Source organism: Polypterus senegalus, chromosome 14 (assembly GCF_016835505.1).
Source record: "Polypterus senegalus isolate Bchr_013 chromosome 14, ASM1683550v1, whole genome shotgun sequence".
Taxonomy (NCBI): Eukaryota; Metazoa; Chordata; class Cladistia; order Polypteriformes; family Polypteridae; genus Polypterus; species Polypterus senegalus.
The window spans coordinates 85,083,653-85,111,013 of record NC_053167.1 but is presented as its reverse complement, the minus strand read 5'-3'; the positions used below and the strand labels follow the sequence as shown (position 1 = coordinate 85,111,013).

Sequence of the window (27,361 nt, the reverse complement as noted above, 5' to 3'; positions counted from 1 at the left end):
GTTGATGTATTGGAACTCAAACTATGAATCTGTGACATCTGTGTGTGCTACCTCCTTTTATTTCAAGACTGTTAAGTGCTGTTAACTTCTTTGAGAGGCTAACACTTGATGTTTAATTATTAATACATATTATGTATCAATAAATAGATCATCCTTACCTAAGACTTTAGCAGCAATGCATAAGGAGCATGGGAAAGGCACTATATAAGTGACATTCATTATTACTTTTTAAATATATTACTTGTACAATAAAGAAATAGTTCAGTAATTCAACCAACTAGCTCCTAATGCTTGGAAAACAATAGCAGAGGTAACATTTGCACTTTCCTATCAGAAATCCTAATTGAAATGACAACATGCATTTATCAAAGAGAGAAAAGGTGGAGCTCAGTCACTTTGGGTGAGGAAAGTTTGCTGTTTTTAATTTTAGCTTCTTGGAGTGTAGAACTGCCCATGCAGCACATTATCTGACATCCCTGACAATGGTAATTGGTGCAGCTGACACAACACAATATAAAATATCTATAAGGAATGATCACACATAGCGAACCAACAGTGCCTGTCAAAAGGCAGCAGTTTGGTTTTACTGAAATATTATTAAGCTACAGAATGCTGACAGCTTATTAGGCCAAAGTTTGTGGCACATCAAATTAATATTTAGTGCCTGAAATGTGCCCTGCCGAGTGCTCTTTTCTGGGCTTTCACATGAACATTCCATTTTGTACCTGTTTCTTATACATATAAACCAATATCATTTTAAGGTTTAAGTGTTAATTAACACAAAGAGCCATTCTTTATAAAAGTCTGGCCGCGTGAATGAAAGATTTGCAGTGATATGCGCTTACCTTGTGATAGAGTCCATTGGCTGAGTCTAACATGATACATAATAGATTTTAACTTCCACTGCTGAACTAGCGGATATCCTGACACCTCACTGTAATTTACCATACCTGCGGAAAACAAAAAAAAAAATAAAGTATGAATTGTATTAGTTAATCAGTTAGTCAATTAGAGGACAGGAGCTCTTCATCTTGGTTCTTTACCAAAGCCCCAGAAAACCATACAGTAAGAAAGTAAAATAAATCAATTAAATTCTACTATTCACAAGTCTGACAAGGAACCCATTTTCAGATTCCTTCTTGAAAAATATGCAGAGTTCACAAATAAAGTTTTTTTTTTCCAGATTAGTTTATCATGATATATAAAATGGAGAACAGCATACAGTAGAGTGTATGAGATATTGTCAGCAGCTTTTGCTTATTCAAAAATAGACTTAGACATACAAGAAAAGGAATGAATCAATGTTTAAGTTTAAAAAATAAGAACAATAAAACAATAAAAAAAAAAAAATGGTGCAGCATGTGGGTGCAAAACAGCTATGGAACACCAAGGATGACATGGATGAAAAATGCTATAAATAACATTCCAATCAAGGGCTGCTGGAGGTGGTTAAGTCTGATAGATACTGGGCAGTGCTGTATTTTTTTATTTCTATTGTGTTAATGGCTAAATGAAAAAGAAGGAAAACTAAGTAAAACCACTGTAATGGAACACATGTAGAATGAATAAAATTATTGGAAACTAAGTCTGTTTTCAGAATTGTCAAAGGCATTGAAAGAATTAGTGCAGCATAATTTCAGTTAAATACTGGATCAGATTCCAGATTCTCAAGGATACCAATGGAAATTAAAGGGAAGTTGATTTATGAAAAAACTAAGAAGTACTTTTTAAAAAAAAAAGGGGGTCGTTCTTGTCTTGCACCCTAGGCTTGCTGGGATAGATTCCAGCTTCCCCATTACCCTAAGAATAAATCAGATTTGGAAGGTGGATGGATGGATGGACGACTGCACCATGCTGTTGCAGTTGAAACCATGATAATTATTAAAAAGTCCAATTGGCTAACTAAATGAGCCCAATGGACTGAATGGCCTCTTCACATATGTCAAACTTCTTATGTTTTGATGTCCACCTGTTTACCATGCAGGTTCTCCACATTATACCAATGCAAGTCAGGTCAGGTTGGAGAGCATGCACTGGTACAGCATGTTGCCTAACACACAACACAATGAAACAGCTCGGGATCCTGGTTAACAACCCCTCCAGGCAGACACGCGGACCAGTCCCACATCCCAGACCATCTATGTGCTGCAGCCAGATGTTACATGGGCATCTCCTTGGGCTGGTCCAGCCGTTCAGGTCCTCTACAATAAGAATCCTGTGACCCGGATCACCATCGGAAAAGTATGCCACATTGCCATAATGCCATAACTAACGCTCCCTCATAATGCAGGTAATGTGCCACATTCTGGATTCCAAGAGCAATAGCTCGTTCAACACAGTGTCAAACCCGTGGTACCATGTCTCACAACCATATAACAAAACAGGATGCACCAGAACTCTAAAGTCTTGGACCTTTTTTCTTTTGCAAAGATATCATGAACACCACATATGCTTTTCCAGCGACCTCATGACCCCCCCATGTTCTCCAAATCGGTCTACTGACTTCACAGGAAGAGTCACCAGAGACATGAGTATCACTGCCAAGGTAAGTAAACCTCTCAACAAGGTTGACGCTCTCTCCGCAGACAGACACACCACTGATGGTTGTGCCCAAGAGGTCATTAAAGGCCTGGATCTTGTTTTTTATCCAGGACACTCGCAAGCCCAGACACTCAGACTCCTCGCTCAGTCTCTTGAAAGCCCCAATCAGAGTCTCTATTGACTCTGTGAAGATCACAGCATCGTTGTCAAAATCAGTTATCAGGTGTGCTGGGCTGGTAAAATCACTTCAAGAGAGGCCCACTGAATCAACAAGCTAATTAAAAGGGCAGACTCAGTTATAGGACACACTCTGGACCCCTTGGAGGTAGGAGCAAAGGAAAAAAATAAAACAGAACTGAGTGCCCTTATGAATAATACTGCTCATTCAGGGTTGGGTCTTGACTTGAATCTGGCAACATGTTTCATGTTCATTAGCACATTCAAGTAAGAATTTCACTGTACTCTGCACATGCAACAATAATGACCTTATGAACCTCGGGTACTGCCAGGATAGGCTTCAGAACATGGAAATCTTATTGGGCTGAGTGGATATGATAATGGATAGATAGAAAAGTAAATGAACAGAGAGAGGGACTGGGAGCATGCACTGATACAGTGCATTGACACAATCACTACACGACAAACCACCTCAGGATCACAAATAGGGACCTGAGCACAGCAGGTGATACCTCAGCACCACACTAATTCGAATGTAATGGTGTGAGGTTTTTTTTTTAACAGTGGCTGAAGTGCCAATCCTGACCCAATCCCCACGTTCTCCCTGTAAGTTGGAGGACCTGCTTGCAGGGCTGGCTATGTATTAACGTCATGTCCAGAATGGAGCAATTGCAGGCTAAGGGTCTTGTTCCATGGCCCAATAGAGTGGAATCACTTTTGGTATTTATGGAATATGAACTGGCAACCTTCCGATTGTCAGTACAGATCCCTAGCCTCAGATCCACCACTCCACCAACAACAAAAGACCAGAACAAATTATCAAAATGCAAAATGGTGAGTCCACTTAATTACGTACATTTTTGCTATAGAGATGCCTAAAATAAATAAATGTAATTAAAACGTTAATCAGTGTATTTAAACCCAGTCCTGCAAATCTTTACTAATGCAGCAGGTCTTGTTAGCCCCAAACCACAGACACATAGAGGATGTTTTTTTCTCACAATTACCTCTTCACAATCCCACAGTAATCAGCCACAGAAACAATACAAATAAATTCAACAATTTTTCCTCCTGTCTACCACTGGCTGAGACTCATCCTTGTGTAGCAGCGGGCTTCTTTTTAAGCCGTAACTGGGAATACTTCCAGTGTCATGTGGTATCTTCCTGGAAGTACTTCCAGGCCATGGAGAAAGTTGGGCAGTCTTCCCCCAACAGCACCTTCTATCAGTCCACAGGGACCCCCTCAGTGCTGCATTTCCAGACTCCATCTCCTAAGCATCCTTGCAGTTGTCCCAACTATTGCCGTTTGAGGACCATTGCCTCCTGTTTCATGTGTGATTTCCTCTGAATATTTGATCACACTATAATAACAAATGAAGGGCTCTAACAGCCCCTTTATAAATTCAGTAGTAAGTAGTACATTAGGACAACATGAGCACACTGTGGATAATGTTCATAATTTGGCATGCTTCGTAAATTCTATAACTAATGCCAGGCATCAGGTTTTGGGAAGCTCTTTGTGTTTTATTTTCTGTCTTCCTTCCAAACTTTAAAGGCTTAGTCGTTAACGAAATAGTAAGCTAACATACCTGCTGCCTACTTGTGAAAATCTTTCATTTCCTCTATAGGGTTATCTTTATGTACCTAATATATTTAGAGACCTTCTCATTACATGAAAACCGAATGCTCATGAAGTGATCGAGTGTCACAGACGGCTGCCCACATGTCACTTGTACACAGTCCTACTCAGAAATAGTTAGAGTTTACTGGTTTTCAATTCTCAGGTGTTGCCCATGCAGTACTGTTTCAGCATTCCATCATTCCCTCCATCTGTGATCAACACCTCTCTAGAGAAGAGCTGCCAAACACTTTATCTGGGTTCTGCCCAAGCCTCCCCCATTAGGTTGATAAACAACTTGGCAGTCTGAAACTCTCCCGCCAGACATCTGCTTATCTGAACCTTTCACATTTATTGTTTATCAGATCAAAGGGAACCGCTTTAACTCAGTCTATTAACATCCTGACAGGTCACACAGGGAACCTGCATTTGTGAAGCCTCATTCTAATTTTTGGATTTAGCTAATGTTAACTTTAGTGCCTTTTTAATAACCTACCTTCCAGTCGTTTATAGCTTTTTCAAACATTCAGAAAGAGGAAATATTTGTATACTTTTACTACAACCCAGTTTGTTAATTTCCGTTAATTATTACAAAGTAAAATTATATTACCATTTAACAAGCAAGCCATATACATTTCATCATAAAAGGCAAAAAACTGATACTGTAGAAAAACAAAGATTAAAACACAAAACAATTTTTGTAAAACAAAATTCAGTGGATAATTTGCATAATAAGCACACCCAGCAGGTCTTCCATATCTCAGTAAAGTTTCTCTTACTGTTCATCACAAATTAAATACAAATCCAGGAAATGGGCTTCCATTCAAGAGGAATAGATTCTGAATATACAAAGATTAAAGGCTAGGAAAAAGGAGCCAGTAAATGAAGACTCCAAATACAAGTAAACTATGTTGGCTGGGCATTGTGAACCCAACAGAACAAAACAATGGGAAGTTGCACATGAAAAAAGAACAGGGAATATAAACACTTATTTGAGAATATTAGATGATCCTCGAGTTGCCAGTTAGGTAAGGGTTTAAATTGGTGAGACTATGGAAAGTGTGAAGAGTTTCTGTATCTCACTGGGGTTTGATAAATTAAGCTATTGTTAGAAGGAAATTTAGAACTCTATAGCTCTGATCAGTGGCAAAGTTGTTTGAAAAAGTAGCTGCGAATATGCACCTGACTTTATACTCGTAAAACAAGGGTCAAATACTCAGTTCAAAATATTAGTTGGAGCTGCTTTGGACATTCCATGTCAAAGTACCTAAACTAATACAGCCATTGCAGCTTACCGTATATCATACTGGCTCATTCGCCTTGTGATCGTCTTCTACGATGCACCATATTGATCTGCAATCTGTCGTACTTTTAAACCGCATAACAGAAGGTGTTCTATTGACTCAGCTGGAATGTCAAAGGATGGACGTCCAGAGCAGGGAGCTGTGTCACCTGAACTGGAGTGTAGTAGGGTCCCTTCCACCTGTTCTTCGATAATTTCAAAAATAGTTTCATCTACATCGGAGTCTAAAAGGGCCGCAAACATTGTAATTTCTTCCGATAAATCTTCAATTCTCTCTCTGAAATACGTAATATCTTTGGCAGAATTCATTTCATCGGCAGTAGTAAGTATTTTTCTAATTAATTCTGCTATCGATTCACCAATCAGTAACTAGAGGGTGTGTTAGAGCCCACCCTCTCAACTTTGATGAGTGAAAGTGACAGTTTTATTTCAAGCCGTATTTCATGACGGTTTTCAGGAATGTTACGGACAAAATGAAATAAATAAATAAGCAACAAAAAACATATTTCGTGACACATTTATTTATTTATGCTCTCATTTCATGACATATTTATTTATTTAGGCCCTCATTTCATGACACATTTATTTATTTATGCTCACATTTCACAGTACTGTTATTTATTTACGCATTTATTTATTTATTTAATTTTGTCCGAAATATTCCTCAATATCCCAGCACCTTACTAACTTTACATAAACGCTAGTTGGGCTTTACTATTCTCTTTGTGTTGATAAGTATAAAGTTTGAGTTTTACAGTTACAGTATGTTATGCCAGTTATCCTAGCCTTTATAAGCTAAAGATCTCCTATATGTTTTCAGTCTTGCCATAGTGGACCAAGGTGTTCATATGCAGGCTCCATCAGATCTGTTGTAATAAAGGATGTCCATTGGAAACACAGTAATGCTGATCTCTGTTGTTATTTAAAAGGGAAATTCCACGACAAGAAACAGTGCAAGAGTACAGGTTTCAGCAACATATGAAGATTAATCTACTAAATGTTTTTTGTAACCCAATATACGATATGTCTAAATGCAGCACTGTTACCCTTTCTTCTTAACAGGCCTCAGCCTTGGAAATGCCCAGGGCCACAATTTTGAGCAAACTGAACATCTGCTGTTTGTTTTTAATCAACATCCCACTTGCATTTGTAGTCAAAAGACTTCTATCTAATGTAAAAGCACATCCATTGTGCATTGTTTTGCCTTTTCTTATTCAAATTTTGATGCATTTTAATCCTAGTTCTTTAATTTTAATTTTCAATTACAAACTTGCCTAGATATTCCACCACTGCTTTCCCAAAATTTGACTTACTGTATTTACAGGTATGTCAGATTATGCCCTGACTTACTAATGTGAATTAGCATTTCATTGATATTTTATTGGTCTTTTCCCATTTTTATCATGATGCCTATTGCTCCCTTAAGCTGAAACACACAAAAATCTTTTTTTTTTAATATTACCACAAACTGTCCTTGTTTACCCTGTCAACTGGGTTTTTTACACTCATACTCAAGTCCCAAGCCACTGTGGCTTTGCTATAAGTGCCAAAGAGTAGTTGAAAGTCTGTACTGAGAGTTTATGTCAATATGACAGTTTAACTTAATACAGTTCCCTGGATTCACCTTTCACCTATAAATAGTGTGTCTATTGCTGTGTATTGAATGTGAACATAGTGTGTTCTGCTTAGTTTATAACTCACATATACAGCACGCAATAGATGAATATACTAGTTAACACATAGTGTTTAAAGAGCATCTGAGTGGCTCAGGACAATTTACAGCAATATTTTTTTCTTATTATAAGAACAACAAAACTAAAAAGGATATCCAAAGGATTTATTCCGGAAGTATGACTTTAAATGTTATTTTAAAAAAAGGGAGACTTTGGGTACTGCAGATATCTCCTGGAAGAGAATCCCAGGTGGGAGAGAAAAACACCTGCTCGACATCTTGGTGACGTGTATGATCTCTAGAGACATAGCAGAAAATCAGGTCAGAGTGATAAAGACAAAAAGAGCTGAGGTGCATTTTAAAGTTTTACAGGAATATTTTATGTTGTGCACAAGTTACTACTAGGAGCCAGAGTTCAGTCTATGGTAATAGTATTATATTTTCAAATGTGGCAGTATAAATGGAGGTGTCAAAGCTTAGTTTTGAACCGTTAGCGGGGTTGTAGTTCCTACTACACTCTAGGAGGCAAGGCAATGGTGACCGTGAGCGATTTCTTAAATAAAAAAGATAAGTCTTTTTGGATTGTAATAATGTGCATATGATATGCTATTTGCAAGTTAAAAATCAGTTTCTCAGTTACCATTATTATAGTAAAATTTAAATACCTGCTGGAATTATTGTCTTGGGCCAAGTTTATTGTTTTGTTCATTTCTCTTTTCTTGCTGTAATTTAAATATAATCTTTCATATTACATTAATCATGTTTTTGTGTTTGTGTTGTCTTTGTATTTATATGACATTATGATGTTTATTGATATGGTGTTGTTTATTAATTTTGCTGTTATATTTTATATTTAGTACTGAATATATTTAGCTTTTTTTGTTATCTAGCCTGCCTTTTGTATGTGCAACATAACAAGGTGGAACCCCCTAATTAGGCAACTGGGGTAAGCCTCCAGCAGTACTCAAGCTGAAGCGGAAAAGACCCCATGCTTTCATTTAAGGCACTGATTCTGGTTTTGTCTCGTTTTATTTGCTCCTACCATTTTTAACCTCAAAATCCTCAAATATTAAAATAACTTTTCTTTGTTTAGTGGGCCTGAGGTTCAACAATTTTCCCATCTTTGCCCCATTTTTGAGTCTGTGTAAGCTGTCATCTAGAAACTAGAGTATGGGCCTAGGCTGCCTATTGATATGAGGCCTTTGGTTCAGGCCTGTGTGGCAGTGATGGCCTTACTTTTCTTTTTGATCCCTGCAACCTTTTTTGTTGAGATTGGAAGAGTCAGAATCACAAACTAAATGCTGTAATGTGAAAAAGTAACCACATCCTATGTAAAGTGTGACTTTTTCAACATTTTTAAACAGACATGCAAACGATGCCTGCAGGTAAAGGTGATATATTTAAACAAGTGATGCATATAACTGATATTCTGTATTCATTCTTATAATATAAATGATTAAAAATGCAGACTTGTGACAGAGAAAAAGTAAGTACACCTATACATGTATCACCACTTTAAATCCATCAAATAATAATAATTAGAATCTCCTTTGGAAGTATGCAGCCTGAACCCGTCTTATTTAAGCAACAGATATATGTGGCCTGATGTTCTCTATACTATTGATGTGTGGGCTGTCATCATGCCAAGATCAGATGAGCTCTCTAAGGCCCTCAGAAAGAAGGCTGTGGATGCCTATTAGTCAGGTAAGGGATTTAAAAAGATCACCTAACTATCTGAAATTAATCATTCTACTGTACAACAAAAAATTATCTTTAAGTGGCATAGATTTCAAATGACTGCTAATTTGTCCAGGACGTGCCAGCTCAGCAAATTCACCCCAACTGCGGAACATCTGATACTTAAAAAAGTGTCCAGGAACCCCATAAAGTTCATTGCAGAATCTGCAGGTAACTCTTGCAAAAAAGTGGTGTCAAAGTACGTGAATCTATAATCATAAAAAGATACCACAAATGTTATTTGCAATTGAGGTATGTCAGGGAAAAGCCTTTGTTATCAAAAAAGAAGATTACAGCAAAACCCCAGTTTGCCATTGAACATATTGGCAAAAACCAGGTCATCTGGAACAATGTGTTGTGGACACATTCATCAAAGATAGAGTTGTTTGGTCATAGTAAAAGTGGACATATTGAGCGCAAATTGAAAACAGAATTTCAGGACAAGAACCTCATACCAACAATGAAGTGTTGCGTTGCAAATGATATGGTTTAGGGTTGCTTTGCGCCCCAGAGCCTGTGCACTCATCAAGTCAAGTATGCATTTTGCACCATATCAAAGTGTGCTTGAGGAGAATGTGAGTTCATCTGTCTAAAAATTGAACTTGAACCGGGAATGGAGCTTTCAACAAGATAATGATCTGAAGCACACTAACAAATCCACAAAGGAATGGCTCAAAATAAAGAAATGGAGTGTTAAAGACTAGTCCAGTCAAATCCCTAACTTGAATTCCACTGAAATGTTGTGAGATGATTTGAAGTGAGCAGTGCATGCAAGAAAACCCACAACCATCTTGCAACTGAAACAATTTTGCACGGTGGAGCAGTCAAACATTTTACTCAGTTGATGTCAGAGACTGGTGAGCAGGTATGCAAATTCTTAGAAGAAGTCATTTTTGCTAAAAGGAAACAATACCGGCATCTGAGGCAAAGGGTGTACTTATTTTTTCCTTGTGTTTTATTCAAGTTATATCACTTTTATCTATGGGCACTGTTTGCATGAAAGTCTTATATCTGCTTGTTTAAATGTTTTGAAAAAATCAACAATTTTTGTTGTGTCCACTTACTTTTTCAAATGACTGTACAACAGATACATAATATTAAATATGTCATAACCACAAATTCAGGTTCACTTACATTGGAAGTTTTCTTGGGGCAAAATAAGATAAACGGGCAGAGAAATAAAGAATGCACAGGTCAAAACCACCTGGCCTGGTATAAAGGCCATGTCACAATGCTTAGGCCCTGGCTTGACTCGTGTTATGTTTCATTTTGTATGATATTTATTTGTGTTTAAATAGCTTTTCTGGGAAGATTCCACACTCAGTTACAGCCACAATGTCACATTGATTGACATCTTTAAATTGGTCCATTAGGGTACCCTAACTCTGGTCTGGGTTTAATCTACACTGTGTCCATTACTGCTGATTTATACTTCAGCTGATAAGAGCAATACAATTAAGTATGCAAGTAAGAAATGTATTTACATTTATGTTAAAATTCTTTATTTTGAATCTTTAACCCTCAGCATTAAAATAAATGGTAAAAACGGCAAATTCAGCAGTTTGTTGTATCAGTAAAACATTTGGACATCTGGAGTGTGAACAAGCAGGTTGTATACTGTGGACACAAGGAGGCGCTCCAGCTCCCCAAACACCTGGCACACAGGCTCAGACAAGCACAAAGAGCTTTTATTCTGTGTGAAACTATTCCAGGAAGAGTGTCCCATAGTACCAGCACAAGTACAACAAGCAGCACACAATAATGCTGTGTCTTTTTCTTCTTCATCCTCACTCTCTGTCATTGCTTCCTCAGCTCCTCTCAGCACACTACATTTGTCTTTCTACTTCTGACTCTGGCTCCTGGAGTTGTGGCAGGCAGCTCTTTTTGTTATCCCTGGAAGTGCTTCTGGTGTCCCAAAGGTTTGGCCCGGGAGCACTTCTGAGTGAGGTGGGAGCCCTCGGAAAGTAAATCTCGCTAGTCCATGAAGCACCCCCGGCAGCACCCATGCAATCAAAAAAGGCTGAGCCAAAAGATTCCCATGATGCCTTGTGTGTGGGCACTGCTGCAACTCAAGGGGTCTGCCATCTAGTGTTCTGGGGGAGATAATGCCCTGTGCATGCTGTCCACCCCTGTCCTTCTACACCAAGGGCATCCCAGCTGGGTAGGGTTCCCAGCTGTCCCTCACAATATAAATGCCTGCCATGTTCCATACCACTAAAACCATACAATAGCTCATCACAGTTCAAGTTTAACAAACTATTTGCACTCAGATTATGTCAATACATAAATTTAGAAAGAACAATGTAATTAAATCTTGTAATAATCCCAGTCACATCAGGTTATTTTTGATTTAATGATAGGATACAATGTGGAGGTTTGCTCATGAAAATGAGGTTGCCAAGAAAGAGAGACTGGCAGAAGGCATGTGAAACAGAAATAGTGATATAGACAGACTATAGCATGATAAGCTCTGCAGATGAAATAGGTGCCTCAGAGTGGAAATAAGCATTGGTATTAGCATTGGTGAGAGACAACTACGTCCAGAAAAGAAATATGAAATATTTAATAAGGATGCGAGTGGTCAATCAAATCAGTTTGGATCAATTCAATTCATTTTTATATAGGCATTTTCACAAGTCTACAAGTACAACACAACATACGCATTTTACAAACTCAGGAAATGTCAAGGATGCCTGACCCTTGGACTAAAAGGAAGAGACCATGGATAGTTGCCATGACGGAAGAATACCTGATGGATGATGGATGATAGGATAAGGACATAAGCTAAAAAAAATTGAGGCGCTGCGTTTCATTTAAGGTGTGATCTTGATAGGATGATAACCCTAGATTGTCTTAGGTGGCACAAACAATCCCTCAATTGCTGGAATGGGACCATTTTGTCATTTTAAGGTAGATAGGCTACAAACAATTTCACAGACCTAGCTTTTAAAGGAATACTGAAGCCTCGGGAATAAAAGGATGTGAAAAGCCATGGTCAAGTCAAATCAAAATACTTTACTGTCACATTACTTAACATCAATGTGTAGGTAAAGTAAGTGAAACCCTGTGTGCAAGATCCCAAGTGTTGATAGAGCTTACACATAATAAGTACATTTAAATATTAATTCACCAATAATACACTGTGCAAAAATTAAAACATTGCATAAAGTGAGTTCAAGACTGGGGTCACAATAGAAAAACGAATGCAGCAAATTATTCCAGAAGGGATCCTAGGGCTTGACCAAAATGGCATAAAGATGACTCAAGCCAGAGTTGTAATTGAGCTTGATTCACAAGTACTTTAAATTGGTACTAAAGAGCACTAGAGGAAGGAAGAGTTTAGGTTCATATAAAAAGAGAGAGGGAAACGAGAGGTCAGAAAAGAGAGTACTTTTGAGGTTCTTTGGTGATGGGCATGTGGGTGGACCAGCCCAACAAGCAAGCAGGAGTTCAAAATCTGAACGGTTATCTGAATCCAAGATCAATGGAGGAGCAGCATTTTTAATGCTTATGTTTGCTTTGAACCTTTTTCCTTTCTTTTAAAACTCCTGCATGCATATTTTATTTTATGAAGGCAGATTTTCTTAAACTTTTAAACCCTGTGCCAATATTCTAGATGAGGAGAGGGAAAAAAAACTATAACATCTTCTCCTGTACTATCAGAAAAACATAATGAAAGGGCAGTAACACTTCATAACACAGGGCTTTCAGGGGCTTGCTAAACTTCTCCAATTAGTCACTTTATACTATTTAACACAAACAAAGTGTTTGTTAAGGTCTTAAAGTACAAATATCACTGACTAATAGAGTCACATGTTCTAAAGTGTTATTGAAAAAGCTTACTAAGAGAGCCATTAAAGACAAAAAATATATAACATAAAATGGAGATCACTGGAAACAAGAATATCATGTCTAGCACTGAAAATATTAGCATGCTATCATCAAACAATGGAGTTCTTATTTTAGTTTTAGTGATTATTACTGCTTTACTTTATAATTTATTGAAATAAAAGTTACTGTAACAGCTAATATACATAATGCCAGCTAAAATAATATTCAATATGTCAAATGGTTAGCACAGTTGTCTCATGACCTTTGATTTGTGTGCTCAGATTTTTGGACAGGCGCTCTGTGTAGTTTACATGTTGCCTCTGTATCCGTGTGCGGACTTTCTGCATATTCCAGTTTTATTGCACATTTAGGTGTCACGTTAACTGCACGCATTAAGTTGTCTCTATATGAGTTTGCTTCAACACCTAATGAACATTTATAGGCACATCTAGGCTTGGAAAAAGTAAACACAAATGATAAAATAATCATTTTTATACCAAGGATTACTGTGCTAAATAATGTAATGCCTTATTCTTAGAGAACACCTTTATCAAGGTCAAATGAACAATGAAGTCTTAATTTGCAGTTGGCACAATTGGCTTCTGTCCTTCAAAGCAGATTTCCTTTGTTGTTAAAACTAAAAAGCCTCTCATTCTTGGAGGAAATAAACACATCTGATCCACAAAGATGTTGAAATGCTCAGAGTTTGTCGAAAACAATAAATTATTAACTTTATCTATTGTGTTATTTGCTCAGTCAAAGAGAAAGATTTGCACTAATTTATCATGAAAGTTAAAAAGTCTTTTGACTCAACTGTTTAAGTTCAGTGCTTGATAAATTATTTGAAATTATACTTAATGAAATAAGCAATGAGATGAGACGCTACCATTGTGAATGTTTAACAGTGCAGTTTGAATATGAACATTCCAGTTCAAATGAAGTAAGTTTCAAAGAGATTTTAAGCATCAGGGTTTTTATACCTCTGTCTTTCCGCTTTTTTAGACTGCTGAATGATTCCCAAGTCTTAAAAACACTGAAGCTGAAGTATGATGGATGTTTTAAGACTTCACAAGCCTTGGCATGCATCTCTTCCTTTGCATTCATGACAAAGCACTATGCAGGCTTAACGGGCATAAATTATATTATATAAAAAAAAGAAAAACCTCTCCAGTTTGTCAGTGCACATATCTCTTGCAACTGCTTACTTTAAAGCATTGAAATGCTCCTACTATTATGTATCTTTAAGGAATAGTAAATGTTCTGAAAAACTCAGAGCAATAAAATAGCAAACTTGTATGTTAAGACACAATGTTCTAGATTTCTCTTTCTTTTTGTTGATGGGGAAACAAAAAGGGCTTCTCTTAATTTTTTGAAAACAACACAATATAAAATGTAATACGTATTCTCCTTGCAAGAAAATACTGATAGATTGCCAATTATAAAGGGCTTTGATGACAGACCCAGATATTCAAGGAGTTCATATAAAAGCCTGAAGTAAAAAATTTATGTAGAAACACTCCCAGGGTAGGATGCCAGTTTCTCAAATAAAATAAAAGATACGGTTTTAATGAAAAAATGTGATTATTTTTATAATACTGAGGAAAATAAAACACATGAAATGATATACAAACTATTATGAGTATTCCCAAGCAGGACGACCAGAACAGACCAAAAAAAAAAAAAAAACAAACTCATTTACATCAATTAATTTTGTAAACAAATGGATAAAGAATTTTAAATTCAATAGTCAATACAAAAAATTAAGATACTACATGTTTCTAAAAATAAGAAAATTAACAGAAAAAAACTAATAATTCAGAGCAAAAGATAAGTTAATCTAGCAAGGAAATTAAGGGAAAAATAAAAAGTACAACGCACTTTAAAAGAAAAGAACAAATTGAAAAAAAACAATACATTTCTAAGCCAAAATGCAAAACTGAAAAACCTTAAATACAATAAAGATGAAAAGGAACACAAAATCTTTGATCGGAGCAAAAGAGAAACAAACATTAGGCAATGCCACAGCGCAGCTACAGGGAAGGAGTGTCCTTATTTATAGAAATCTTCTAAGGCCTTAATGACCACAGCCCTTGAGAGACCTGATGACAAATGAGGTGTCACCCCAACTGACAATGGACCCAATTTGGGACTTGAATTAAATTATAACAATTAAACAAAGCCAAAACAGAAAAAGGTAATGTAGTGAGGGATAATGAAAACCACAAGGAAAAAGGGCAAACAGGGATGAGGCACAGTTGTGGTCCTAACAATACTCAGCATCTTGAAATATTTACATGTAATACACATGCATACTGAAGTGCAGAAAATCCCTTATAAACTGCATATGTGTAGCAAATGGACTGAAGTTGTTAGATAAGTTGTCTTCTTCCTCTATTCAATCTTTAATGAAAGTCTCTGTAATTCTTGATATTCTTATGTTGCTATAGTATTGCCAGATTCAAAAGTGGTTACATCAGTTGTTCTCCCACTGCAAAATTTTGTGAGTGTAGTCTTATTAAAAAAAAATACTACTGAACTGTTCATATGCCCTTTTCTAATCTTTTCTTAAATCAAAAATGGAGTTAATGACATTTATTGATATAATGCAGCTTAAAAAAACATAAACATAACATATTGGCATATATTGATCCTTCAGACCTGTAGATATACAGTCATGTGAAAAAGTAGGTACACCCCATGGAAACTGTTGACATTTTCAACATATTTGAACAGGCAATCAGTATATCGTCGATATTCAATATTTTTCAATGTGTTTTTAAAATGCTTTAAATACTAAAGATCAACAGAAAATTGACAAGTGCGTATACTTTTTCTATACAACGTTCAAGAGCTGGTATATTTTCTCAAAACAATTTTTAGCAGAGGAGACTTTTTTTTATTACAACAGTATCACGAATACCAATGCTTTAAAGAAACAGCTCAAATAACATATTTTTCCAATAATTTTTGTTTTACATCTCCTCCACTTCTATTTCAATGTCCACTGTATATAGTGCATTTTTGTGTGCCGCTCAGTGAACATTGTCAATTCTCTCTGACTGTTTTACATACAGCAAGTAAAGATAAAGCCATTAATTCATTACTGCACTAATCACTGATTATAATACTTGTGCATATATAATACACATACTGTTTTATGATTAATATCATTTGTAATGGTTCTAAATCATGTATTTGCTTGTCTGTCCTTTTCCTTGTCAATAACAACTCTGTGATGCATGTGGGTATCTATTTTATAACATTTTACATATTTTACATTTGCTCTTATTTTGTATCCAGTGTTCTTAACAGCTTCATGAATCTTTATTTCTCAATGGTTCAGACAGGTGTTTTTTTTACATGACAGGTCCCAGGTAAAAATCTGTAAGGGACACTTAAAATTTTGAGGTGTGTGGAGATATTTCATTGGACACTGAGCCATTTCAATGGGCCAGCAAAGCTTTACTTTCATAAACAGTGAAATAAAATCTTTCGTTATAAAATCACAAATTTTTATTTCATTTATTGATATTTAATTATCCTGTGACTAACCGTAATATAATAATAATAATACATTGGTTGACATAATAATACATTTTACATATAATAATAATAATACATTTTATTTAATAAGATGATTTTATATTTGACTTCCTCCAATAATTATTCCTCCAACTTGCATTTTATACAGTATGTATTTCTCACTGAAACCTACTTATTTTTGCTTAAGTGGGGGTTTGGAGTCTTGAGTACAACACATAAACCAGCCCAGGATGGGGTGCCAGTCCTATTCATAGGACATTCACACAGACCATGCCAGTTTACAGTTGCCAATCAATTTATCAATCTACCCTGTATATCTTTGCAGTGTTCCTGGAGGGCATACATGTAGATAGTGAAACTGATATGTCCATGTTTCTAAACCAATGAAGTGGCCGCACTAATCATTGTTTGCACCATCTTGCCACCCTAATATATATATACAGTACACAATATGGTCAAAGGTTTTGGGACACTTTACTGTTACACCTATTTGAAGTTGTACAGGGTGAGGCAGAAAGGACGGACGTTTTTTACAAAATCACAAAATTGTTAATTTTTTCTTACAAAGAAATTTATTGAAAGATTTGAGTTCATATTGAAATAGCATTTGACAATTTGTAGGGATGGAAATGCAGGTCTAAATGCAAAATACGCCTTACCGAACGATTACTGAGGCCAAGCTCAGAAGAATGCTTCCAAACAGATCGACTTGGACTGCGCAGCAGGGCTAGTCATATGCTTTTCACATTTTCAGGGGTAAGTGCATTTCGTGTAGCCCCCGGTGGTCTTTTGTTCATTAGTGTACCTCGTGTACGAAGTGCTTTAACCCAACGTAGGATAGTGTTATGAGCGGGAACTGTGGATATTGAAATGGCAACAAAACTCACGCTGTAATAGATTGATTGTTCTTGACAAAACAGTCGTACGGAAAAAAACGTGATGTTCTATCGTCCATAGCTCCATGGCTTCAACTAAAAAGAAAATAAAACAAATGCTAAGACTTTGCGAACCTAACACCACCTACTGCACATCTGTCACTCCACCTAACTCCACCTGCCTCACCCTGTATATCCCATCCCATTCCATTCCAAAGCCACAGACATTAAAATTGATGTTCCCCAACTTTCTGGCTATTACAGTCTCCAATCTTTTGGGAAGAATTTCAACAATATTTTTGAGTTTATCTGGGAATTTTTTAGCCATTCAACTAAAAGAGCCTTTGTAAAGTCAGGTACTGATGTTGGATGAGAAGACCTGGCTCATAATCCGTTTCCAACTGATTCCAAAGTTGTTCAGTACGGTTTAGGTCAGGGCTCTGTGCAGGCCACTCGAGGTCCTCCATATCGTTATGGACCTGGCTTTGTGTACAGGGGCACAGTCATGTGTAAAACAAAAGGGCCTTCCCCAAATTATTACTGCAAAGCTAAAAGCATGCAATTGTGTAAAAAGGTTTTGTATGGTGCAGCATAAACAGTACCCTTCACTGGAACAAAGGGGTGTAGACCAAACCCTGAAAAACAGGCGTAGACCACAGTCCATCCTCCACTAAACTTTACAGTAAACTGTCACACATGTGCGATTAGGAGGCAGTCAAAGAGCCTAAAGGTGAGTGAAATATTGCGAGATAAAGGGTCATGACATGGTGCTTACCTAAACCTCTTTTCGTTAACAGAAAATCTGAAGAAAAATAATTCCCTCCACTTCAGGGTTCCAAAATGGCAGCGATGACGTCACTTCCGGCCAACATGATGACGTCACTTCCGGCTCCATCAGGTCACTTCACTTCCGTCGCATTATGATGACGTTGGTTCTGGTTTCTGCAACAACGTCACTTCCTGACAACCATTTCCTGTCCCATAATCCTTTTTGTTATAAATCCGCCATTTTTCCACCAGTAAAATGTTCATTGTTCAAAATAAGACTTTGAATCACTTTATTTCATTATTGTCTGGACATCAATATATGGGGATGGTCCCCAAAAACTTTTTGTGACGTGTTTTTTTCGTCGAGAACAATCACCACAAGGCATTATGCAGTTCTTGTGCTGATGCAGCTTCCAGGGACAGTTTAGAATTATGTCATAAGTGATGCAAAAGAGGACAGGCAATTTTAATGCCCTGTGTGCTTCTAAACTTGATAGCCTGACTCTATGAATTTGTGTGGTCTACCACTTTCTGGATGAGCTGTTACTCTTCCTAGAAGCTTTTTCTTCACAATAATTTCACTTACAGCTGACGTGAGCAGATCTAGAAGCGCAGAAATGTCACATAGCAACTTGTGGAAAAGGTAACACCTAATGACAGTACAACGTTTAAAGTCATTGAGCTCTTCTGAATGACCCATTCTACTGTCAATGTTTGTCAATGGAGATTACATGGCTTGATTTTATGTATCTGTTAACAATGCGGACAACTGAAAAACCTGAACTCAAAAACCTGGAACTTCACATACTTTTGGCCATACAGTCTATACATTATATACTATATTTGAGAATATTAAACATACTGTATGTAACATTTTCAGACCTACTGCTAGAACCTATGTCAGCATCCATTACAGAGTTCATTCACACACACAGGAAAATGTTTGAATTTCTACTTGCCATGCAAATCTGGATGAAAATATATCACAGAAAGAAGAACTCCATACAGACACCAGGGGACCTTGAAAAACACAATGAGGCAGCAACAGGTTTGGGATTTGAAGAAAGGACTCTGAGGATGTGAGATATTAGAGTTACCCACTGTGCCATTTCATAAATATGTGCAGTGCAAATTGTATATTATAGAAAGAGTGAATATCTGTATTTTTTTCAGTGCTTTGCAGTAACTTTTTTTACTATTGTCAGTGTTTGAAATTCTTGACAACATTGCTTTGTAGTGTAAAGTACATTCTGTAAGCATCAGTAACCTTCACATTTAATACGCTCAGCACTGCTGTTAGATTTTGGTTTCTTTCTTCTTGTCTCCTGTCTGCTTCCCTGCCCCATGGACCACTGATACGCCTCTTCGTCTGTCTTTCAGACCTAAAGATGTCTATACCAATGTTCTGCTCTTTCTTTGGTCCAGTATTTAATAGAGGTCTTCTGGGTATGCACAACACTTGGAAGGCTGTTTAACTTGAAAAGATAAAAAATATTTATTTTTTCCTTCACTATCAGCCTTGCACTTTCATTTACAGCAGTGGTCTGGTGTGCACTTGCTTATAAAACAATGAAAACATTTATTATATGTAATAAATTATAATAATATTACAGAGGAGTAAACTCTATCTATCAAACAACAACCTAATTTATATAGGTAAGACATGAAGACTTTCCAATTTTCTCTGACCTTCACTTCTCCTTTTGTGCTTCTGCACCTTCTGTTAGACAGTTGCTATTCCACTGACAACTGAAGCTGAGCTCCTCTGCCCAGGTTACGGTTGTCCCTCTTCTGGATTCAAGCCAGCTTCTCCCTTAAATACCCAGCAGCTGTTTGATAGTGCAGCATCCTGACACCAGATATGCCTTTTTATGTTCTGAGAAGATGGAAAGTAACCTAGTGGTTTAGATTGAGGTTTGGTGCTGCATCTTACTGTGAGGATTAAAATATGGCCACAAGTCTATGGTAAACTAATGGACTCTCTCCAAAACACAGCTGCTGCCATACACTGGATAATTACCATGCTACCGTAAATGTAGAGGTACAGCAGTTAGCACATTCATACTACTTCCATAGCCTTCTGTGCAAATACTTGTGTGCCCTTGAACATACTGACTAAAATAGCCTCTTAACATCATCTGACCAATGTGGTCATATAAAGGGCTTTTCGGTCTCTGGCATGGCGCACAGACAATTAGAAATAAACCCTTTATGATATTCTGTTTTGGGCCATTTGATGCAAATGCCCTCTCCTGAATTTAAATCCTTCCATGGCATATCTCTGTGGAGCTATATAGTATACATAAAGATACCCACTTAAGGGTGATTACACACAACATTAGTCCATTTAACTGTCGGCACAGAAGACCCACACTCAAATTAGCAACTTATAGTCACTAATCAAACTGATATGCTGTGTTTAACTGTGAAAGGTGGCCAGACTCTCCAGAGTAAACCTTTGTGAGAAACTGAAAGCTCCCACAGTTAAATATTCTCCCTTTCTCATGCTCTATTATGTGATACATATAACTATACATCATTTAAGGAATTGCCATTGAAGAAAAGACATAAAGATGGCACACCGCAGAGAATAGCCATGGAACACTTTGAATGTTTAAATAAAAGCTCATGGTATGTCTTACTTTTTTAAATGGTGCATGTATTTACTGTGAGACTAAAAACTGAAGCAAAGATTGAGGGAAGTTAGAAGGACACTGGATGGTGTTTCACAGACTGACGAGGGTGATTAAAGCTTGTAAGTGGAACTTTACTGCACATTATGGAGGGAATGCTACCAGTGAGCTGACAAGAGGATACCTGGCCTTTTCATTACAAAAGAGAATTTGGGAGTGCAGGGGTACATCTGGCCATATAAGGAAGCCCTGGTGGGACAATCACTGGTAAAGCTGCTGCCTGCCAGTTGCTGAACACCACTGAGCTTAGATTTATGGTTAGACCAAGAACTTAACAGGCAAGGTGCTAGCACAGTTAAAAACCTGGAAAGAGATTAGAAAGTGAATGGGACAGGGATTTATGCTTGAGCAACTGCATTTGGATGGTGGGTAAGCCATTTCATATAATAGTCAGGGACAATATGTTGTGTACTCTGTGTGTGTTTTTATTTAAATAAGTAAGTATTTTTCATACTTTAAGATCTATGGCTTTTCGTGTTGTGAGTTAGAGTGGCATAAAGAGGTGAGTTCTCCTGTCCCATTAGGTAAGGGAGAAAGCCTCCCCGGCAGTGTTATAAGCTCTTACTTTTTAGGCATTTTCATTATTCTGAACATTTTAGATTTTAAAATATTTAATATCTTGTTTGGCTTCTATTTTGGCTGTTATGGAGGCTGCCATGTTCTTTCAACATCAGAACTCATTACCATCATGTGGCATATTCACAAAGTATGTGATGGAATTGGGACTTCCACTGTCAAATGGTGGTACCAGCATTTTAAGATTCTTAGACATCAACTTTGGATTAGTCACTGAAAAAAGTGATGATCTGGTTTCTTGAATCTTGTCAATCTGTCCCATGACTGTTCAGATTAAGCTTTGTCTTTGAGTCATTATTTCCATTCAATGGATACATATAGAGATGTAAAAATGTGTTTGCTGCACACCACACCCCATTATTTCAATGATTCCCTTATAAGGTGCAATTTGTAAGTCTGGTTGAGTCTTGAGGAATTTTATCCTTATCCCACACCACTCCTCTAGATAAATTGTTGTGATACGATAAGAAGCTACAAATGATGATCTTTCTTCAGGTTTGTCAATTTTTGGAGGCCCCATCATTTCCTTTGTCATCGTGACTTTTTAGACTGGCATCCCTAACCCTGCTCTGACCAGGCACTGTGCTATAAGTTGACTTCTTTTTGGCTGTCAGTTAACATTATTTGGATAATGCAAGATGCTCTTCCACTGCAAGGCATGCCTACTCAGTTCCTGAAATTACTTTCTTAGTCACCTGTGACTTGAAGTTGTCTGCTTTAGAGAGAGGTGGAGGGATCTCTTGCTGCGAGAAATCCCAGCCTGATTCCATGCTTACACTTTAATAACTGCTGATTTTTTTTTAGGAGAGCTATTCTGCTGTTCTCCCAGGTGAAAGTCTTTACCCTTTTCCTCAGTCAACAGTATAGCTTCACTCATTTTCAGTCAAAGAACACTGCACTCTGCCATGCTTGGGCAGTTGTGCCACCCTGACCCCCTTTTCAGCAAGTGCTGTCTCATTCTCTTTTGTTTTTGAATTATTGCTCTTCACTGTTCAGCAGTGCAGCTTCAAATTGTATTGCTCATGACATGCAACACCCCTCCTCTGTGTGTGGTGCTCTACTGATATGCAGAACATTAAATTCTTCATTCTTAATTCCATCCTAATCTGTAAACCAGCTCTATGAAGACGTAACTCTCTCTCGCTCTCCTCCACTCTCTGTAATTCTGCAGGCTTATTGCTCTTCTATTTCCAGAAATATTCTATTAAGACACTTCAATCTCCTTCTGTCCTACACTGTGTTATAAAGTCTTTCAAAACTCCCTCTTGAATCTAACAACTGATCTGAGCACCATTCAGTTTTTAATGAGCTTTAAGCATCATCTGAATGATCAGAAGTTGCAATCTTCTGTGTATAGAAACGCTCCGCATCATACCTCTCAGGCCTAAATATCCAGCATTAGTATCAGCAGTTCCCAAGTTTTCCACCTTGACCAGTCATCATATTATTTAATGAGCCAGAAACTATTTCTCTTGGGGCTAACTGCTGTATTGTCATGATATTGATTTCAAGTGGTTTTACCATGACTGTGGTCTAATTTGGGTGAAAAGTAGTATTGTAGGATTCCTCTTAAAGAGATGGGGATCCCAAAATTAGGTGAAGAATTTGATGGAGAGAGTGTTTATATTCATTCACGCGTCCACTTTGCCACTCCATGGCATCATCTGTAAGTGTATACGGACAGTGCCTCCACCTGTGACCACAGTTATTGCAGTTAAAACACCGGTGCTTCCCTCCATGTCCCCGTGCCCTCCGGACATGGCAACAGGACGGGTTTCTGTGCTTCGCCTGGTCCCCAGCCAGGCTCGGGGCTTCAGAGGGCAGCTCTTAACAGCAGGTGGGTGCACAAGCCCAGCCTGCCCTTTGTCAGGAGGTCCGGACCTCTGTCTCCGGACCCTCCTCCTTACACTCTTAGATGCAATGACGGTCTGGGTCTCCTTATGGGATAAAGAGAGACCCTGCGCCATCTGCGTCCCTGTGGACCTCAGTGAGGCTGCCGCCAGCTTTTGGAGCAATGTGCTTCGGCAACCAGCACTCACCAGCTAGCTCCTCGCACTGCACTGGACTCACCCCTACAGCACGATCAGCCACTCGCCCAGGATCCACTGTGGGAGGCTTGGCTACTTGGTGACCGGAACAAAACAATACCGGCCCCACTTCGCTCAGCCTTCTTTTTTTATGTATGATACAGGTCCCACTTACCTGTACCACCGCGTCTCTCCAGCTGGAGAATTTGGCGCCACGCTGCTCTGCCCACTCCTATAGTGTTTTCAGATGCGTGACCGCCTTCTTCTCCAGCTTCTGGATGGTCTCCCGGAGGCCGCAGATCACCTGCAAAAGTGAACGGATGGGCTGAAGGACCTCCAGCTCTTGTATGGCCACAAGCACAGAGACTAAATGGCACAGAGCGACTCCACCAAAAGACTACGCTACTTGCCCAAACGTGTGTGTATCGTGAGAGCGCACATTCCACACACCGCGCCAAAACTGCGAGCATCTCGCGCTGCTGTGCCGGGCTGCTTTACAAATTATTTAGTGACGGGCCCCTGCCTTGCACTAGATAGAGAGTCCCATCTGGGATGCCAATGTAAGAGCTAGCCCGGCCATAGACAGACACGACACCGCAATGTCCAAAGACATACATGTTTATTCCACTATTTACAAAACTATTTACATGATTGCACTCAGTCCTTGGTTCTTTGGGCAGCCTCCACTCCTTTCTCACAAGCTCTGTCTTCCTTCTCCCGACAACGGCTCCCCGAATGGAGTGAGGCAGCCCCTTTTATAATGCCCCAGATGTGCTCCAGGTGCCTGATGATGAATTTTCAGCAGCACTCCCCAGTGTGGCAGAAGTGCTGCCCTTGCACCTGGAAGCACTCTGGGCGTACACCATCCCTGGTCTGTCAGCACTTCCTGGTGTCCCGGAAGCACTGTCCCCCAGGGATGAAGGATTGTCCAGGTGCCCAGGGAAGAGAAGTGTCGCTCTCCCGGTCCCTCCTTCCTCCAGGAGTCCCGGCAAGGCAGGGTTCCTGGCCATCTATCACAATATATATACCGCTATCTAGTCTATATATATAAAACCCTAAGCCTAAAAGTGCAACAATTTTGTGCAATGATTTTGTCACGTTTTTATGTCATGTTTTTTGTCACGCTTTAAATCGGGCTTATTTTAAAACCTACATATATGTGTTTGGTATCATTCTTTTCAGAATTTTTCGAATTTTAATGTGATGTTGTTAGATTTTCAGATTCTTATTCCATTTTTTAAATTATAAACTAAAATATCAAGAAAGTCATGGTTTTTACTATCAAGAAAGTCATGGTTTATATTTTTGATTGAGTAAACTTCACAGGAACAAACGATTAAAAAAAATATATCTATTCATAACATCAATGTTTGTATTCAGGTGATTTAATTAGCTGAAGGTCGAGTTACGATCACCCATTGTATACCACTTTAGTTTTCATGTGATTTTCTCCTGTTATTTAAATGTCATTTTTTAAAAAATGTTTTTTTCATCTATAAGAATGTCAGTTAAAACAAATGGATTGTTTATTTAGTCTCTTATAAATACTCATTGAGCATAGTGGGCCTCAGTTTAATGGGAATAATCCAATCGGTAAGAGAGTAGATATTTTATTCTCATTTCATGATTTTTAAATAATAATTAATTTTTCTTTTACATATTTATAGAATTTCATGACTTTGACTCCAATAAATAATAATTTTTCTTTTATAAATTTGCAGATTTTACAAATATTCTGGCTACAACTGGGGGTTGGGTGCCGAAGGCGCCGGAGGGCTCACCCTCCTTAGTATATATACATTGTGATAAGGCGCTCTGTCAGCACCAACCCGACACAGACTGACAACGGAGGCACACGTAAAATAAAAGAAAGATTTATTTTTCTTTAGCCGGGGGCCACGTCTTCCCTGTGTCCCTCAGCCCTAACACAATCCCACAAGCACAAAAACAGAACACAAATAAACTGTTATTCTTGTCCTCTACTTCTCTTGGCTGCTTTGTCTCCCTCCTCCCGACTGTGGCTTCGGATGGTGGTTGTTGGCTCCTTTTATAGTCTACCCAGAAGTGCTCTAGGTGCTTGATCACCCGTTTCCGGTTGCACTTCCGGGTGTGGCTGAAGAACCACCCAGACGGGCTCAGGAACCCTTGCAGCACACCCTGGTAGCCACCCCAGGTCCCAACAGGTCTGTGGAGTACTCCATCTCCAATGGAGCCCTGCAGGAATATGAGTTACAACTGCCATCTAGAAATCCAGGGGAGGTATTGTTTAGCCCATGTCTGTTCCCCCGGTTTATATGCAGAAGGGGCGCCTGTCACTATATATATATATATATATGTGGCATTACACATGTATTTTTTGAGCATGTCCGTGCCAAATAAATAACATTCGACGTTTTGAAGAAATCATTTTATGACACGATTTATCTTTATTTATTTACTTACTTCCTAAAGCCTAAAGTCACAAGTAGTGTGCAGAGGGCATGCTCAAAAAATACATGTGTAATGCCACGAAAAGTGCCTGCTGACACTTTAGTATGCAAGGAATGGCATGTGCATTCTTGCTCCGATGTAGAAGGGAGCTGAGTTTACCTCTGTTACAGCGTGTCTACGTGAAAACATCAGCGTCAGATGTGGGGGTGGGGTGTGTTTGGGCTCGTGAACGCAGCTAAGATAATAAAACTGACTAAAAAAAAACAAAGCTAACCTTTACAAGTATCATAAATGACACCGGCTGTTACAGACTGAAATCAAATGTATGTTTTTATTCTAAAATAGTAAAACTAAGAGCAGTTTACTTCTCAAAATGGAGTGGTGCAGGATCAAACTTGCGACCTTTTGATTCCCAGTCAGCAGCTGATTCTATTGCGCCACAGAAGCAGTCATAATAAACAGGTGTCAATGTCGCATGTTAAGGCGGCTTTTTGTTTCTGCAGTTATATTTTTGAATAAAAGTGCAATTTTTGTGTTAGATTTGTAGCTTTCGTGAAAGTATTTGTTAGATACTTCAGGCTTCATACATTATATAGTTTATGCCTACATTTTGTCATCTACTAGTAGAATATGAAAAACGTTTCTGTTTTAACAATGTGTTTACACAGATTACTGTAGAAACGGAACAGACATGAAATGCGTGTGTTCCAAACACCGATCTATTATTTCCAGTCTAAAACTCCACTTCACTCCCAGAAAATCAATCAAGGCATGAGCTGGAAGAAGTTCGTGCACGTTCTAAGTCGGTGGGGGTATGGATGCTTGCAGCCTGATTTTTATCAGCACATTTAGATGACAAAAGACGCTGGTGAAGAGCTGTGAACGATTTTAAGAAACGATTTAAGGTGGCTCTGGTAATTCTAGTGTTAACTGCATACTTTTATTGTACAAAGAGCAGTTACTTAAATTTAGTTTAAAAATCAACTAAGATGTAAACACCTTTACATAAAAGGGTGAAGATACAATATAATACTGCAGGTGTCTTCAGTGCCCTGTATGTGACAATCTAATTGCAAGTACTTTTGTTATGACTTGTCTTGTACCTTTCACCTTCACCTTTCTGTTGCTGTCCTCTTTTCTTTGGCCACTTATTCTCCTGTCAGAGCCTGTCCTAATACCAAAGTGCAGTTATTTAACCTGGTAGACAGCATAAAGTTGTCACTAAGGCTCTGTACTTTTTACAAGTTACTTAATCTATCTGTGTTCTAGTTTTAAAACAATATATATATATGGAAACAATTACAGTCTTGCCCAATGTTGTATGTTACATGAGGTAAAGACATCTTTAGTGTGAAATTAGTCCCAGGCTGTCTGTGCTGTATTCTGTAACAGTTAATGACCCATACATCCTAGTTATACACGTGTATTTAATTGTAACACCAGGCCATAACGTTTTACACAATATAAACCTTTCCCACCATATTTTCTGGCTGATTTAAACAGCTCCTGCTCCAGTTGTTCTGCACACTTTTTATTTTTCAGTAAGGCTGAATATGCCTTTTCTAATCCC

The 27,361-nt window shown here is 38.2% G+C and overlaps 1 protein-coding gene across 3 annotated transcripts in view; it reads right to left on the bottom strand.

Moving 5' to 3' along the window:
• astn1 (astrotactin 1) overlaps window positions 1–27,361 on the bottom strand; it is a 1,272,040-nt gene that overhangs the window by 383,611 nt on the left and 861,068 nt on the right. For all 3 annotated transcript variants that reach the window (XM_039734841.1, XM_039734842.1, XM_039734843.1), the window contains one exon: window positions 846–950. In XM_039734841.1, the coding sequence (XP_039590775.1) occupies window positions 846–950 (105 nt within the window). The remainder of the gene's footprint in view (window positions 1–845; window positions 951–27,361) is intronic.